Source organism: Saccopteryx leptura, chromosome 5 (assembly GCF_036850995.1).
Source record: "Saccopteryx leptura isolate mSacLep1 chromosome 5, mSacLep1_pri_phased_curated, whole genome shotgun sequence".
Lineage (NCBI taxonomy): Eukaryota > Metazoa > Chordata > Mammalia > Chiroptera > Emballonuridae > Saccopteryx > Saccopteryx leptura.
The window spans coordinates 5,733,659-5,751,181 of NC_089507.1; the positions used below are offsets into that span (position 1 = coordinate 5,733,659).

At 49.8% G+C, this 17,523-nt stretch overlaps 1 protein-coding gene across 1 annotated transcript in view; it reads right to left on the reverse strand.

The window, feature by feature from the left end:
• The window catches only part of CLNK (cytokine dependent hematopoietic cell linker), a 194,935-nt gene that overhangs the window by 132,696 nt on the left and 44,716 nt on the right, over window positions 1-17,523 (reverse strand). The window contains exons 12-14 of the mRNA XM_066385009.1: window positions 15,490-15,565; window positions 15,277-15,412; window positions 2,358-2,410 (exon numbers count right to left, since the gene is read on the reverse strand). Coding sequence (XP_066241106.1) covers window positions 2,358-2,410; window positions 15,277-15,412; window positions 15,490-15,565 — 265 coding nt within the window. The remainder of the gene's footprint in view (window positions 1-2,357; window positions 2,411-15,276; window positions 15,413-15,489; window positions 15,566-17,523) is intronic.

Genomic DNA, 17,523 nt, shown 5'->3' on the forward strand with positions numbered 1-17,523 from the left:
GCAGATGGGTGCTTCTCCTGTGTGCCCTGGCTGAGAATCAAACCTGGGACTTCCAGAAGCCGGGCTGACGCTCTACCACTGAGCCAACCGGCCAGGGCAGGATGATGTTCTTTCTTTCTTTTTTTTTTTTCTTCTTTTTTTATTTTTTCAGGATTATGTTCTTAATCATCACGAAGCAGTACAACACGGTACAGGACCATGGGTTTGGCAGTCAGAGAGAGGTGGCTCTGAATTTGGGGCCATGTTTCCCCAAGGCAGGGTATCTTACGTGGTGACCCAGGAAGAGCATTTGAGTGCCGAGTGGTGAGACGGCCCGGCCCGGATTCTCTGCAGAGTGCCCGGCCTGCGGGATATCTTGCTCTCTTGACTCTTCCATTCTCATAACTAGACTATGAATGTAAGTGGGAAAGCTCTGCAGGGGAGAATTGTTGTTTTTTTGCTTGGCAAACTGTGGGGTCCACGGCTCACACTGCCTTGAAGCAGGCTTTGCTGATGTCAACGCATAGAGGAGCTGACACCCTTCCTAGCTCATCGTCTCAGACGGTCGTGAGCCCCGGGTCAGGGTTCTCAAGAAGGGTGTCGATGCTATCTCACACAGCTGTCGCTAAGAGGGTGCCAACCATGTGTGCAAGCTTGAACCCCATACCTCTGAGGCTCTCCAACTCTATTATATCAGGTTTTGTTTACCATCAGCACTCTTTCCAAAATAAACAAACATGCAAGACAAGCTCCCTGACACAAGAAAAGAAATACAAGGTTATTACCAGGTACTTAGATTGAACCCGTGTTCCTAGGTGATGATAGACTTATCAGAGTGTAATTGTGTTACGTGTTCAAAGACACCAAGCATCGCCTGCAGGGAACCATAGTGACATAGCCTACTCTACTACTTCTAGAGTATAAAGTTTAATCTTGGCAATAAAACCGCCTCATAAAACTTTATAGGTTTTATATAGGATCCACCAAAATGTCCAACACCAAGGTCGAGATAAAAATGCAGATCCACCATTCTTGATCCAAATTCTGCAGGCCCAGGGTTTCAGAATAGTTTGTTTGGGTTTTGGAAAAGTAATAGTGTACCTGCACTGAATGCTATGTAATAACCCCTAGTAAGCCTGGAGCGACACCTGGTCATCAGACACCTGGACATTTCTGCAGGGAAACAGGTGGGCACTGCAGGGAGGGTTAACGTGAAAGAGCCTGCTGATTTCAGAAGCCATTTAGAGTCCAGGACATCCGGACCTCTCTGCATTTGGGGGCTCCCCCATCACGTTTTACCTGATGCTAACATGACTTCCTGAACACACGGCCCAAGCTCTTTGAGGGCAGGACTAGGTCCGTTTCTTTTTACAAAGGAAGCACCATGCTCAGTGCTAAAACTGCCCTGATGCTGGGGGCTGCAGCCTCCTGTCACTCTGGACACCAACCTGTGCCCCGTGTCCACCTGTGAGACCCAGGCCTTGCCCGGTTGCCCTGTACTGCCGCCCCTTCTGTCTCTCTGGGTCTGGGATCCACCCAGAAACCAGGCAACCCTCCTGCCAGAGGCCACATCCTGCTTCCCAGAGGGAGGCTTAAACCGCGTCTCCAATATCCAGAGAATTAGGTGATCCCCACATATCACACAGCTCCGGAGTGCCGGGCAGGGCTTGCCCCGGGTTGGCCTGACTCTGGGACTCATGTTCTGTCCACACCCTCGCTCTGAGACTCGCTCCACGCAGAGGAGACAAACGCGCTGTTCTTCCAGTTGGCAAAATAAAGCAAATGAGTAGATAAGTAGATCGATTTTAAAAATTAAGACACCAACTTTTCTCAACTTAAAGGTCTTTTTTCTTTCTTTGAAAATATTTCTTACAACTTGGAGGTCTGCTATTTTTTTTATTTTTTTTACTACATTGCGGGACATCAGGAAGGGATGGATCTTTTGACCGGAGCCGGTACCCATTTGGAAATCCTAAACCCACCCCATCACCTATTCTGGGGGTTCCCCAGGGAGAAGAACGATTGTGTGCGGACCTTCTCATGGCTGTGAAGTGATGGATGATATTTCCGGTGCCCCTTGGGCATTCTGGCGCTGGGGCCCCTCGTCCCCGTCCCCACCATCACCTCTGCTGGGTGACCACAACCAGGGGTCTGCCTGCAGAACATACGCTGTGACCGGGAAAGGTGTCCACCCAACCCCGACGCACACATCCTCCACCGGCCTCTCAGGCTGGGCCTGGACACTGGAAACGCCCTTCCCACGGCAGGGGTGGGGTGGGGGAGGGGGGCACATGAGCACCGTTCCTTAGTTCATAGTCCGGATGTGACTCCTGTCCCCACCAGGAGGCTCGGCCCCACGGCGGCGCAGAGGTACTTACTGCCTGTTCATCGCTCCTGGCACCAGGGAGCCGAGTGGGACCTTCAGCTCAGCCTGTGGGAACAAAAGCACACCCGTCAGTGGGCCTCACACGTCGTGTTTTAATTCTGGCAAACATGCTACTGTCGCTTCTCGTTAGCGCGGGATGCAGGTGCCGGCTGAGAGGAGACGCGGAAGGAGACTCAGCCCAGGTTGGTAATTGGTTTATTTCTGGAGCGGGTGGGGGTTGGGGACGTCTTCCCTGACAGGCTGCCCTCTTTCTGTCAGCATTCATCCCATCTGCCCCGGGGAGCCCAGCGAGCCCCTCCTGAGCCTGGCGTCCCTGGTGTGCAATTGTGTGCCTCCCCTGGGCACCCGGAGCGCATTAGCCCAGGCCCGGCTGGCTCCGCTCTGGGCTCTGTGCGCATGTGGGGAAGGGACGCTGTTCCTTTTACTCTGTAACTTTGCCTTGAGATGCTTACGGGGAGTTACATTTCCATACCGGTTCACGCAGGACACAACGGTTTCTTTGGGGCTGGTATTCACCCACACAGGGGCGAGCGTCAGCCCCGGTTCCCATCCGAATTAGCAGCAGAGACCCTGGGAGCAGTCGGGGAGGGCTTCACACCCACGATCATGTTCTATGTGCACAGAGAGGCCCTGGTACAAGGGAGAGGACACACTCTACCAGCTGGGCTTCCAGCGGGAAACAGAGGCCACCCTCAAGTTAGAGCGTTTGAGAAGGTTTAATGAGACCGTTTAAAAGGCGTGGGCAGGGTGGGAGGAGTCTCAAAGAGGAGTGAAGGGCCTGGCGGTGCTGTTACCCCCACCGAGGCCTGGGGAGGTGACAGGAGCCAGTGGGACCCAGAGACAGGGCTGATGGAGGACAGTGGCTTCAGTTGAGGGACCCGCAGAGAAGGAGCTACAGGGCGTGGACTAAAAATCCTGGTATCGCACCCCCCTCGCCCTGAATCTCCTTCTGCTGTCTCCCATTGGTCAGCCAGGGATAGGCTGCTGTCTCCTATTGGCCATCCAGGGGTAGGCTGCTGTCTCCCATTGGTCAGCCAGGGATAGGCTGCTGTCTCCTATTGGCCATCCAGGGGTAGGCTGCTGTCTCCCATTGGCCAGCCAGGGGTAGGCTGCTGTCTCCCATTGGCCAGCCAGGGGTAGGCTGCTGTCTCCCATTGGCCAGCCAGGGGGGAAGCCACTGACTGACACGGTGTCTATCCTAGGGCTCCCACCCGAATGCAACGGGGCAAAGAGTGGACCTCACTGTTAACGGGGGTGGAGCTCATGGAGGTTAAACTAGGTACCCAAGAGCACCCTTCTGCAGCAAAAGCCCAGATCCGCAGGATTCAGAAACCCCACCTCCTAGCCGGGCACCATATGGCACCCCACTGAGCTGCAAATGTTTCCAATCTATTTGCCATTCATCTATCCAAATACCATTGATTGAAATGTGACTCTGTGCAAATGTTGTGCCCCATGAAACTCTGTCCCTGCCTTGACGGCACTCCTCAAACTCAGTGTAGCAGTTTCTGCACCCCTCAACGATGGCTGGATTCAAAGTTCTTTGTAAAAGCAGGTGTATGTAAAACAAAATGAAACAAACCCCAACTCTGCCTGGGGGAGCCAGGGGGCTCTCTAGAGAGGGGATAGTGCTTTAGCTGGTTCTTGCGGAGTAAGTCTGTGACTTCTAGGCTCAGAGTGAGGGCAGGCGTCTGGGCAAAGGAAACGCCACATGCCCGGTGTGACGGTGTTAGAAAGCACAGTGTGACTGCGTTAGAATCACAGCATGTCCAAGGAGTTTGGCACAGTTTGGCGGGACCACAGAGGTCAACAGCTTGGGTGTTGGCAGAACACGGAAAAGAACTTGGGCAGGCCCGTTGGGTTCCAGATGTCAAAGCCCAGGCATGCCGAAGGATGGGACTGGGACTTGAGCTGTGTGACCTCGGACCAGTGACTGCAGGAGAGTTACTACAGAACGAGGACTAAGCTCCAGGTCCTCAGACATCCTGGGTAGCACCCCCCCCCCCATCATATGCTGCTAGCTCAGTGAATGACGCAGGAGGAGGAGGGCGGCTGCTGCCCCGCTCTCCTGATGGTGTGTGGAGTATTCAGTTCATGACCTCCTTTGGGAGCTGTCCCTCCACGGTGGTGGAGAAGAGGATGTGAATCTTAGTCAACGTAACCCAAACAGTGAGCACCAGATACGGGAAGAGTCCCGGATGGAACGTCGAGGGATTCTGTTCAGTTCCTCTGCTGTTGTTAACGAGCTGTGTGGCTTTGCAGAAGCGCTTGGCCTCTCCTCATTTGCAAATGGTAGCATTCATCCCTTTCTTCTCTGGTACTGCTTTCAGCGTGAAATAGGCCGATGCATATGACAGTGTCTTCTGCACTAGGCAGCATTATGGAAATCTGGGCATATAATTACTTGCAAAGCAAAGTGTGCATGTTGCTTTGACACCAGTCATGTTATACTGGGGTGTCTAGGCTTATTAACCCTGATTTCTGGGTAGTAATCTTTAGAGGGATTCAATTACTTGATTCTGGTGTTACAGGACAAATGTGCGTTTCCCTTCCTCACTTTCGGAGCATCCAGTATTGAAATGTCTCATAGCCGCTTCATCCCGTCGAATGCATCAATCAGCAGAAAGTGGGATAAAGCAAGGCTGTGTTCATGGAGGCCCCATGCGCTTGGCTTCGAGCCGTCTCTTATGTCCAGAGTGAAGGAACCACAAGGTGTCGGAAAACCCCCTCCAAGACATACTGCCTTGGGTCAGAAGCCTGAGGAGGGGGCCAGTTTCTGGCCCTGGCCCTGACGTCCACTGCAAAGCCTTGGACGAGGCACTGGAATGCTCTGGGCCTCGGTTGTTTATTTCACAAAATGGGCCAGTTGGTTCCAAAGGTCTCTTCCAGCTCAAAGATTCCATAAAAAAACTTTCATTTAAGAAACTACAATCCATTCATCTTTGGTGACAAAAAGTGGTTTTAAGAAGTTGAAAATAATCTGACCCGGTGGTGGTGCAGTCGATAGAGCGTCAGCCTGGGACACTGAGGACCCAGGTTCAAAACCCGATGTCACCAGCTTGAGAGCGGGCTCATCTGGCTTGAATGCGGGCTCACCAGCTTGAGCACGGGGTCGCCGGCTTGAGCATGGGATCATAGACTTGACTCTGTGGTCACTGGCTTAAACCCAAAGGTCACTGGCTCAGCTAGAGTCCCCGGTCAAGGCATGTATGAGAAAGCAATGGATGAGCAACTAAGGCGTCGCAACTATGAGTTGATGCTTCTCATCTCTCTCTCTTCCTGTCTGTCTGTCCCTGTCTTTCTCTCTCTTTTTCTCTCTCACTCTCGCTTGAAAGAAAAAGTTTAATATGTGTTACTGTGTTTCTTACATTGTATTGTCTTTGCTAATTTCCTTGCAGAGTACAATTGCAGAAAGTGTGCCAAAGAGCTGGCACCAAGGACGAGAGGGGGGACATGCGGGAGCAGATGGTGGGAAGGGCACCCTCACTTGACACCTCTGTGAATTATCTGATATGTAACATTAGTGCTTATGAGGCTTGAATTTTGAAATTTTAATAAAGGTTCAAAGAAGTATTTTACCAACAGCTTTTGAGAGACATGAGCAACCTATTATACAGAAAGAATTTTAAAGCATCATATAGAGAGTCCATACTTTTCTGGCACTTAAAAAGCAGCATTTGGCTTTGGCCCAGGATAGAGCCTTGGCCCAGCGTATGGACGTCCCAGGTTTAATTCCCAGTCAGGGCACACAGGAGAAGCGGCCATCTGCTTCTCCCCCCTCCTTCTCCTTATCTCCTTCTTCTCCTCCCGCAGCCAGTGGCGTGATTGGTTTGAATGTTGGCCCCGGGTGTGAGAATGGCTTGATTGGTCCGAGTATGTCAGCCTCAGGTACTAAAAATAGCTCAGTTGATTCAAGCATCAGCCCCAAATGGGAATTGCTGGGTGGATCAGGGCACATGTGGGAGTCTGTCTCACTATCTCCCCTCCTCACAAAGAAAAGAAAAGAAAAGAAAGCAGCATTTGGGGTCTTATTGATCCCAATCAGAGGATGAGTCAGCCGAGTGATGTCACCAGCATGATAGGATGAGGGCGCTGTCCGAGGAGAATGGCTCTCTGCTCAGTGCAGAATATCTAAGAGCCTTTGAGAGCCCTGCCGTCTTTCTTATCTGATCTTGGTCATTTTGTAAAGGATGTGGTGAGAATGAGCTGGGGTGAGTCAGACGGAATCTCATGCCAATAAGTTTTATGAAGGTAATACACTCTAGAAACGACCAGGCCCTTCCCTTCCTGATGTGTGTTATTTTCACCAAGAATGGAATGAGCACATGAATGCCTGCTATGCGTCCCTCACAGTAACCCCAAATTATCTCTGTTTTCATCCTTCTTTAACACAAAAATCAAACTGACATTATATAACCTGCTCTACATGGCGTGTAGAATAAACTGGTGCCCCAAACCATTGGTCTGGCCGCGTTTTTGTTATGTGTTCGGACAACTGCCTCCCTGCTCTGAGCCTCAGTTTGCTTTGTCTGTAAAATGGGGAGGGGGTAATACAACAGCGACCTGTCGGGGTCTTGTGAGGATGCCACGCAGACATAAGTTATCTAAGATGTGGAGAAATAGTGGTTAGCATCAACTTGAACTTTAAGAGTGGTCACAGGCCCTGCGTCACTCTTAGGGTTTAGTCCGCAGGAGCGGTAAGCGCTGTATCTGCTGTGCATGGCCGCTGGGAGGCAAGCCTGGGTGCTCACGTGTGTCTGCCCTGCAGAGACACCCGGGGAGCTTTGACACGTACTGAGGTCTCAGGAAGTGGGACCGTCTTTCTGGGGCGGAGCCCAGGCATGGCTGATCCTTATCGTCCCAGCTATTCTAACGGGCAGCGAGGCAGAAGGAAGTGGACGGAAGGGTGCCAGCCCTTGTCACCTCCGTCTGTCCCGTTCCACTCGCGGACATTTTTCTCCCTCTTGGGGAAGGTACCAAATAATCACGCTTTCATTTCCCCACACGTCCCAAGCGCATCCTAAGTTCAGGCACGGCTGTTGCTCATAAGCAATCCTCCCTGCGTTGGGAGCGATGACTGAGTGGATTTTCAGTAAAACGTTTCAAGAAAAACCACCCCATCCGAACAGTTATGACAAGGTGAGGGCGGGAACGTCTCCTAGTCTCACCAAGCAGCCATTCTGCCAGCCCCGTCTACAGGCCACCAGGAAGTAAAAGCCTGGCTCCTGTGCCTGTGGTCCAAGGTAGAATTTGCTCGTGTGTTCTGCAAACATTTATTGAGGACCTACTACATGCTGGGCGCTGTGCAGGCATCAGAATGTGGAGAGCACACAGCAATGCTCTGCCCTCATGGCCCTGGAGACTTCCCTCCACAGGGCTGTAAGCAATTGTAATGAGTGAGACTGACTATGTCTCTGGAATCATAGTGGAACAAAAGGCGTCATTGGCATGCAGTTTGAAAGGGAGGCTCCTGCCCCAACCGCCCCAGAGGGGACCCACACATCTCACCGTGGGGTCAGTAGAGGAGGCTCCTCCCAGCTCCTCTACCAAGCTCCTCAGCAGTAACCCCAACCCCTACCTGGGCCCTGATCGTGGCAGGGGGGTGGGGCTTCCAGGCAGAAGCGCCCCGGGGCCTGCAGGTCTTTCTCCAGGATCCGGAGATTAAGGTCAAAGTGCACTGTCCGGCTCTCACTGTCCTTGCCTGGACTCGGGGACCCTGAGAGGCTGTAAGGCCTCCATCACGAGAGAAATCTCACTAGGTTTTGTGAATTCACTTTCTGGAAGAAGCAGGACATTCACTTCAGCTTCTTTCTCAAAAGCCACAGAAATAAAGCTGAAGCACGGCTTCGCCTGCTGAAGTGACGCTCGGTGCCATCTGTCAGTCACAGCAGGGTACTCGTTGCACATGGTCCTAATCTGTCCACTGTCGGAGTGCCATGGGGACAGTGGTACAGGCACTCGGGGCCTCTGGGAGACACGGAGCCCTGCCTGCAGGGCCGGCCGTCGGGGAGGAACTAGGGGCCCAGGGGGAGAAGCCACCTCTTTTCATGACGCCTGTTTTCTTTCTCCAGCAAGGGACAATGTCAACTGCATTGCAGTGTGGAAACCACATGCCAGTCAAGTCATAAAGGCTAACCTGGGCACAGAAATCGCCTGACTGTGTACCAGGTTCTATAGCACAGGCGGAAGAGCCGGTGTCTGCTCCTGATGGGCTTTGACTGACTTAGGAATCGATGCCTTCATTTTAATAATCGGGCTGCTGTGGGACTCAGAGATCCCTAAAGAGCTGGAGCTCATTGGGCATCCAAAATGAACCCCAGTTTGAGAAACCCTGCCCTGTCCTATGTTGTCTCCCTACAAGGCTCCCCACGCCCCTCTGGGTATGAAGGGGCCAGGGTCACAACTTTAAATGGATTCCTGCCCCAAACATCCACTTTGGCCAAATAATTCCACTGTCTCGGAGGTGACGATCCCAAGGAGTCCATTTGATTAGCTCACTTAAGTGCTTTGTGGTTGAAAGGCGACTTTGTAAAGACCAAGGATTTGATGGTTAAAACACATAAATATTGCAGAAAACGAAAATAAAGATTCTACAGCTGGGCAGCATCCTTCAGATTTCCAAAGAACGTCTGTTAAATTTGGGCATTCAAGCCAAGATGGCTGCTTCCGAGCTAGGAACCTGCCAGGGTCTCCGTGACAGTGTTCGGGAGCAAAGAAGTCAGTAAGTAGATTGGATTTTGGTGCAGAACTTACTCCGAAAATAATTAGTGCCCTTATGGTGTCATGAGCACGTTAAACAAACTGGAACCATGTCAAGCAACACATCTTGTGTCCTTGTCGTCCTGGGGAAGACGTGTCCTCCACTGGGAGCACACCTCGCTCCCAAGGGCACCCGCCAAGCGACATTGGTTCATAAACACTTCTGCCGCCTTTCACCTGATCCGAGGTTAATATTTCATGAAGGAAACAAACAATGCTTTCCCAGCCAGGAACTATATTTGCTCTCAAAACATTTCTCACTTATTCCTTGCAGATAAAGCTTATAAAAATCTGCTAGCCTCCGTCTATGTCAAAGTTGAAGCACCACCCTTGTTATAATGACAACTTACCGCAGCACAGAGACGGGGAAGGGGGAGGGAGCTACGGACTGCTGGAGAGAGTACGAAAATCAGCCGGGAAGGTCGCCTGTAGCTGGGCCGCTCAAACTGGGTCAGGGCTGGGAGGAGAAGGTCTAAATGAGGCTGGTGCTCTTCCCTCATTAAAACGAGGAGACAAAGAAAGGACTGAATAGAAAATGCACACAGCATCCATCTGACTCTGTCTGCGCCATCATATCCAGTGGCGCCGGAGTGATGGATGCTATTCGGAGTTGAGGGAGGGAGGAATGTGTGCCTATTTGGGGAAGAGGGTTGTGGGGCGGAGTGGGGAGACAGAGAGAGAGAGAGAAAGAGAGACAGAAAGAGAGAGAGAGAGAGAGAACGCACATGCAGGAACTTTGAGTAAACGTGTTAAAAACCAAGATTTCTCAGATGCAGCTTTTATTAATTCACTCACAATTTTATGAAATTTTCTTCTCTTTTCATACCAGAAATAAGAGAGTTACATTTCAGAGATGCACCCACTTAGAAAGAGATATATACTGATTAGAATTCTAATTCTGTACCCTGGTCAGGTAAATCAGCTAAATTGAATTAAATATAACATTTAATTTTATTGGATTTCCAGTGAATGGAGGCATTTAAAGTCAAACAGATTGTTATAGATTTTTTTTTTTTTTGAATAAGAGAGACGGCTCTCCTTATTTTTCTGCTATTATGTAGGGGCATTTAGTTTCTTCATATATATATATGATCTTGCAGCTGGCTTAGTAACAAGTAACTTCCCTTAAGTGTCTCAAAGCAAAGCGCATTCACTTTTTATTTTAAGTTATGTTTGTAAATAATCTGATACAATCTAAAGTTTCAAAATTTGTTACTCTTGGTGCTTTTTGTTTCTAAAAGTCATTTCTGTTTCTCTTTTGCACAAAGGGCTTCCTTCCTCCCGGTGATAAGATTTTTCCCTCCCTTTTCACTCCATTTTGTGGTCCAAAGCGTCTTTATCCTCGGCTTTCCTCATTCACTCTTTCTGCCTCCTCATCTTCCTTCCTTTCCTCTGCTACCCGCTTCCTTTCTTAATATTCCTCCTCCTCTTTCTTTTCTCCCTTCTTCCTGTTCTCTTATCATCAAAGTTGCTTTACTGTTCAGATGAAATGAGACCGTAACAAAAAAAAAAGAAAAAAAAAAAAAGAAAGATTATCAAGAGCCTCATTAGATATTTCCTTTTTAAAAACTTTTTATTCTTTAAAGCTCACCTCTTCACCTCACCCCTTTCTGTCTTTGGCTCTTCTGAACGATGGCAGAAACTGGCCAATGGGGGGCAGGCCCTGCCTGGCCTAGAATCCCAACATCCCCAGCGGTGATGGACTCCCCAGCTATGGACCGATGCCTCGGGGCAGCACCGAGGCACACTTTAGAAAAAGAAAGCTATCAGAAAACAAACTGAGAGTCGGGGATTGAGAGAGATAGGCCAGCCTGCCTCCCGTGGACATCTCAAACATCACAGGCCGCTGGTGAAAGCACTGTCATTCTTCAAACATGCACGGAGCACCTGCTGTGGGCTAGTCACCTTCTAAGGAGTCATTTTATGATAAAAAAAAAAAAAGGTCTCAAAGAAGTTTGAGAGAAATTTAACATCCAAAGACAGGGCATGAAAAGCCAGGTAATTTAACCAAGATTAGACTAGACTTGGCTAAGAGTAATATAATAAATAATAATAATAATAACAACAACAGCATTTACTGAGTGCCAGAAACCTATGTAGGACATCCTGTTTAATTTGGATTCCACTGCGAGGCAACAGTCCAAGTGACTCAGATTTCTCAATATTAAACATTTCATCATGTTGTTCACGGAGAGTCCTTGCGAGCCCAATCTGCCTGCTGCCCAGACGCCCAGTGTGGATTCCGATGAGCTCATCGCTTTTGCGTTTGAAACTTCATTCCCGAGTTGAACTCCCCTCAGAGAATTAACTCTTCCTTTGTCCTTTCTGTTATTCTTTCACATCCCCCCTGCAAGATGTGCGGGAGGCAGGTCTTCAAGCCTGGGGACGCTGACTGGGACCACTGGAGCCTCAGTGCCTCCGGTCTGAGAAGTGGGGACATCAGCATCCTCCTCTGAAGACCGAAGGCGGTCATGGGAGGTGGGAGTACACTGTAAACTCTAAGCTGTCTCACAAGTGTAGTCCAACAGCTAGTTACCGGGCAGTCTCTGTGTGTCAGTACCACAAGGATACGAAATGGCCGAGGAATGTGTTCTAAAGGAATTTTTATCATTGTTCATTAAATCTTAATACTTTCGGAGGATTGATACGTTTGGGGAGTTGTAAGATACTACCAAGGCTTTGATAGCTAAATGATTAAAATAAACACAAAAATGATGAGATTAGCTTTCTCTAGAATCCTCTCAAAACAGGACTTGTTTAGGTCAAGATTCTTAAAAAGGGACAAAAGGCTGAAGAATCTAATAATGGCTTATCTGAAGGTTAAATAAACTCATGACAATTGTGCTTAAAAAAAAAAAAAAGACAAGATAGACGCTATTGTTTACATTGTATCTAATACTTGCCAGATGCGAGGCTATGTGATAGACCAGGCCTCTCCCTTGTCACCACAGATCCAGGAGGTAAGCATTGTCGTTTCACTTGGTAAAGGTTAGCGTGAGGTTCTGAAAGGTTAAACGGCTTGCCTAGAATTTTTCAACAGTCTGCGTTCCAGCGCCAGTACCTATCTCTCAGGCTGGATGGAAGGGTGTGGTAGAAAGAGCCTGGAAAGAGGGGTGGAGTTTGGGGTAAGGAGAGGGTGGAGGGGGCTCTCTGGGAGTGCCCAGCGTGGAGGAACTGGTCAGCAGATCCCTGGATGTGCCCACAATAAGGCGGACCTGACCTAAGAATGTCCACCCATAAGTAGTCATGGGACAGATTGGCTCCCAGGTGCCTGTCAAGACATCATACTTGGTGACTCAGTGCTCACTAAGATCTCTTTGGTTTCCTGCATAGATCTGACCTCTGGGTGGGACCTTGCAACTTGACTATACTTTTAACACTTGAAAAAAAGTCACAGAACTGGGATGCGTCGGTCAGAATGCCGGAGTGAGATCACAAACTCGGACCCCATCAACTCTGAGCGCCTCAGATGAAATTAGCATTCGGAACCCGCAAAGCTGGTGACCAAACGTGGGTCCTGGGGAACTCCACAAAGGCTTGACCCTGAGCCTGGGTTATTAACCACTGTTCGTCCTCATCTCACGCTGAGTGTAACTGAGAACCCACCACAATGAAAGGCTGTGCCCTCATACACATGGGTATTCAGTTTCCGTGTTATGGCAAGTGACTGTGCATGGCGCCCTTTAAGACACAGGGGCACTCCATTGCTCGTGCTTAGGTGATTGAGAAACAATGAATGCTTCAATCCACACCACTGGCAAAATGTAAAGCTCAAACTCACATACACATTGCTTCCTGGGAGAATCTGGGAGTTCTACAGAAAGTGATACTATGATCGTGACCCTGAACACAGCCAGCAGGGAACTGATGGAATGCTATGCGACATGCAGAAACTTGGGGTTCTGGATCTGCTTTCTGGCTTTCCTTCTTGTTCACTGTGGGAAATAGACAATGTCTGGAGTCACTCTGACCCTCAGTAGCCTCTTCTTTAGAGTAAGAATAAGTATAACTACTTAAAAAAGTGAGAAGCAATGACTATTCTTGTCCAACACTCAGTGGCAGTCTACCAGTAGTTGCTGTTTCGAGTACATGATTAAACTCAAGCTGAATAATTGTGGAGACGATTCCCAGTGTATTCTGTTCACACAAGTCACACACACACAAAAATCACAAGAATATTTCTAAGATGACAGTTTCCCACAATATTGTCATTCATAGTTATTTTTCTCTATCAAGTACTCATAGTTGACCAATAGAACCTGATGTGTCTCAGTCTTACTGATAATTTACTTTGCAAAAATCACCAGACATTTTGGCTCAATCTGTCAGAAGTCTTACCTCTAATTTAGATTCAAGTACTTAACTTTGCTTAAGAGTTGAGCCCCCTTGACCATTCCGTCTCCTTGATGCTGGCTAGGGTGGGTAGCCATAGCCTGGAGCATCTCTCCAGAACTCCGGTTTTGGTCGACCTTGGCCACTGCTTGTGACGGTGGGCATGGCAGTGACTGCTGGAGGCAGCAGTACTCAGAAAGAGCTACTTCGAGATCCAGCCTTGTTACGCACTGTATGACCCCGGCCACAGCACTGCACAGCTACCATTGATCCATCTCCCCCGTGTCTCTTCCTCGTCAGACGCTGCACGTGTGAGCACACACTGAATGCACCCTCCTCCTCAGCGCAGCCCACCAGAGGTATCTATTGTTCCACCCAGGTTCAAATTCCTCATTTTTTTTTTCCTGCATTTTTCCGAAGCTGGAAATGGGGAGAGACAGTCAGACAGACTCCCGCATGCGCCCGACCGGGATCCACCCGGCACGCCCACCAGGGGGCAACACTCTGCCCACCAGGGGGCGATGCTCTACCCCTCCAGGGTGTTGCTCTGTTGCGACCAGAGCCACTCCAGCGCCCGGGGCAGAGGCCAAGGAGCCATCCCCAGCGCCCGGGCTATCCCTGCTCCAATGGAGCCTCGCTGTGGGAGGGGAAGAGAGAGACAGAGAGAGAGAGAGAGGAAGGAGAGGGGGAGGGGTGGAGAAGCAGATGGGCGCCTCCCCTGTGTGCCCTGGCCGGGAATCAAACCCGGAACCTCCGCACGCCAGGCCGACGCTCTACCACTGAGCCAACCGGCCAGGGCCCCCAGGTTCAAATTCAAGCACGCCACCAACGCCAGCCGCAGCTCAGAGAGGCTGAAGCCACTTAGCCAAAGACGCCGTCCAGTCGCCCACGACTCATCTCAGAGCTTCCCCTCTTCCCAGCTCTCCACACTGCCCCTCCTCGACGTGTCTGAGCCTCAGGTTCAACATCTTTTGAATGACCTGCGATTGCCCCGCCAACTTCATCAAGTTGTTAAGGTCAGTAAGTAAGAAACTGTGTCTAACGGCTCTGCAGAGTCTGTGAGGCTGTGCAGCTGTGGCCTATTAACCACTATTCTCTAGTGAGATTATTAAAATTAAACATTCAGACATTTGCCTGTATTAATAACCTCTGTGGTGAGTGTGGGCAGATAACGTGTAGATGCTTTGATGATGCTCATTCTCTTTTCTGTCTTGCTCTAGTGTATTTTACATACTTGTGTGTTCTCTCCAAGAAACACCCGGCCGAGAAAGGCCTCCTGTGTCCTCGGAGGGGAGCGTGTTACTCCTGCTCTCTGCACGGCTGGGCCCCCTCGACCCTGTGCATGGAAGCATGGTGTGCATGATGCCGAAGTCACACCAAAGCAGAAAGAAAACCATTTTAATCTAGAATAGTTAAATATATATACCTATCTATCTCCACAGGGGCCCCAGGAGTTGTCTGCTTACAATGACCTACTTTGAGTGAAAGCTGCCTCCCCAGGCACTGACCTAGTAAAGGTCAGGGACAGCCGGCGCCCAGCCCGGCCTCCGGGATCCTGCGGCACAGTCAGGGGTCCCAGCTCCAGAGAAAGAGGAGCCTGGAAACATTTAGTCCTCTAATGCTTTATGGGTAGATACCTGGGGCCTTTCTTCCAATGGATGAAGGGATCTCTGAAAACTGAGCTCTCTGCAAAGGGAGCTGGCTTTTTATCTGCTGTCCGACGCTTTATAGAAAGCATAGCATTCGCCGCTAGAGAAACTCTTTCTGTTTGCTCTTTCCTAATAATCACTGTTGACAGTCAGCTGGCCTACTTAGTTTACCTGAAGAGCGTGGGGAGCGTGAAGAGCCGCGCACCGAGATGTCGGTCTCCTGCGTGGGGAGCTTGGGGGGCATCGCGGAGGCCCCGGCAGCCGGTGATGGGCGATCCGGAGGCAGAGGGCTGAATTCTTCTCAAGGCTAAGCCGAGTCCTTCAGCAGAAGGCTCCTCCTCGGTCTGCTCTAGGTTTGGTTTCCTGTGAAATGCGGCCACAGACCTTCGGTGGTGTGACCTGTGTTCGGGTGGTACTTCCTCCTCTCGAGTTGAAATGCAATAAGTGAAGTTGTAGGAGGCTGCAACCCAAGGGGGTGTCCTTAAAGACACATGGCGTCCTTATGGGGCACTTGGCAATTCCCAGAACACACCAACACAGATTGTTGAGTAACGTTCATGCATAAAAGGTGGGTTTTGCTAGACTCACTTCACCTGCACAGGGAACACTAATTATATATCATGGCTTGATGTTGCCAACGGCTTCCTGAGACCACTCAAGACACATGGACCAGAGCCATCAGGCGTCATGAGGGGAACATGGGGACTGGGATGAGACACCGGACTATTGTTCCTACTGTGTTAATTATTAGGGTGTCATCCTGGGCAAGTTTTTGGCTTCTTTTTCAATTAGTTTCCATTCTGTGATTGAGGAATAATAGAGATATTCTAAGAAATGAACAAAATAATGTACATCAAGACATACTGCAATGATCTGGTTGTGTTTCAAGTGCTCAGTGTCTTTTAATTGCTCTCTGTCTTCACCCTGGTTCACTTAGCTGCCATCGGTCCCTGTGGGTACCTGCTGTCCCCTCTGGTCCTCACCACTTGACACTCTAGTTTTGCATAAAGCAATGTTGAGTTTCATAATAAAGCCCAACATCACTTAAAATAAAATCAAAGGTAGAAGTTTCTATTTTTTTGGGTGCAGGCTAGGACTGAAGTCATGCCCATTACAGCTTAGCCATGTGCCGGGCTCGGTGCTGAGCGGTTTGCAGGGTTATCCTACTAACGCTTACTAAAGATCACATGAGGAAAGTGCGTTTCGTCCCATCTTGTAATAATGAACACTGGCGCCTGGAGAGATTCGACTAATTTACCCACTAGGTCAGTGAGCTTTTGCTATAGCAGGGGCTTAAACACTAACCATTTTATTTAGTTCACTATTGTGTGGGTCCTTTGGTCAGTTGTTTCGGTCTGGACCTGTGTTAGTTTCCTGGGTCCCCATGACAAAGTTCCACAGAGTGATGGCACAAACAACAGAAATTGTCTCAGAGTTTTGGAGGGTAAGAGTCTGAATCAAGATGTTGATAGAATTGGTCCCGTCTCTGGAAGGCTCTGCTCCAGGTCCCTCTGGGAGGCTTGTAGACAGGGGTCTTCCTCTTCACATTGCACCCCACCCCGTGTCTCTGTTCACATTCCCCTCTCCTTTCACGGAAACCGGTCACGTTGGAGAAGGACCCACCCCCAATGACCTGATTTTGACATGATGACCTCCTTAAAGACCCTATCTCCAGCAAGGTCACATTCTGAGACCCTGGAGGTGTGGGTGCGTGGTGTTGGTGGGGCACAATTTGAACCATAATGGGACCGGTCATCTGGTCTTTGCTGGTGGGCTGGCAGAGAGCTGAGTGATCTAAGATTGTCACACGTGTGTGTCTGCCAACTGGCAAGAAGTCAGCCAGCTAGCTCAGGCTCCCTGCATGGGGCTCATGTGGCTTCCATCGTCCAGCAGGCTGGTCTGGCCTTGTTCACAGGATGGACTTGGGGCTCCAAACCCAGCGAGAGAGGAAAGGCCTTTTCCAAGTCTCCGCTCGCATCCTATCCGTGACGGCCCAATTAGCCGAAGCAGATCGCATGACCAAGTCCGGAGTGCCCGTGGGAGAAGACCACTCAGGGGGTGGAGACAAGGAAAGGGATTATGGCGACCCTCATTGGCCAATGGTCTAACAGCCATGTTGGCTGGACTGTAATGGGACCCAGGCCTCACAGTATGACAGTCCCTGCATCTTATAAGAGAAGATTTGAAGACAGTTTGGTGTTGTGAGAATGTGGTTAACAGTGTAGGTCAGTGGTTGGCAAACCGTGGCTCGCGAGCCACATGCGGCACTTTGGCGCCTTGAGTGTAGCTCAAAGGCCAGCTTAGGAGTACCCTAATTAAGTTAATAACAATGTACCTACCTGTAAAATTTAAGTTTAAAAAATTTGGCTCTCAAAAGAGATTTCAATTGTTGTACTGTTGATATTTGGCTCTGTTGAC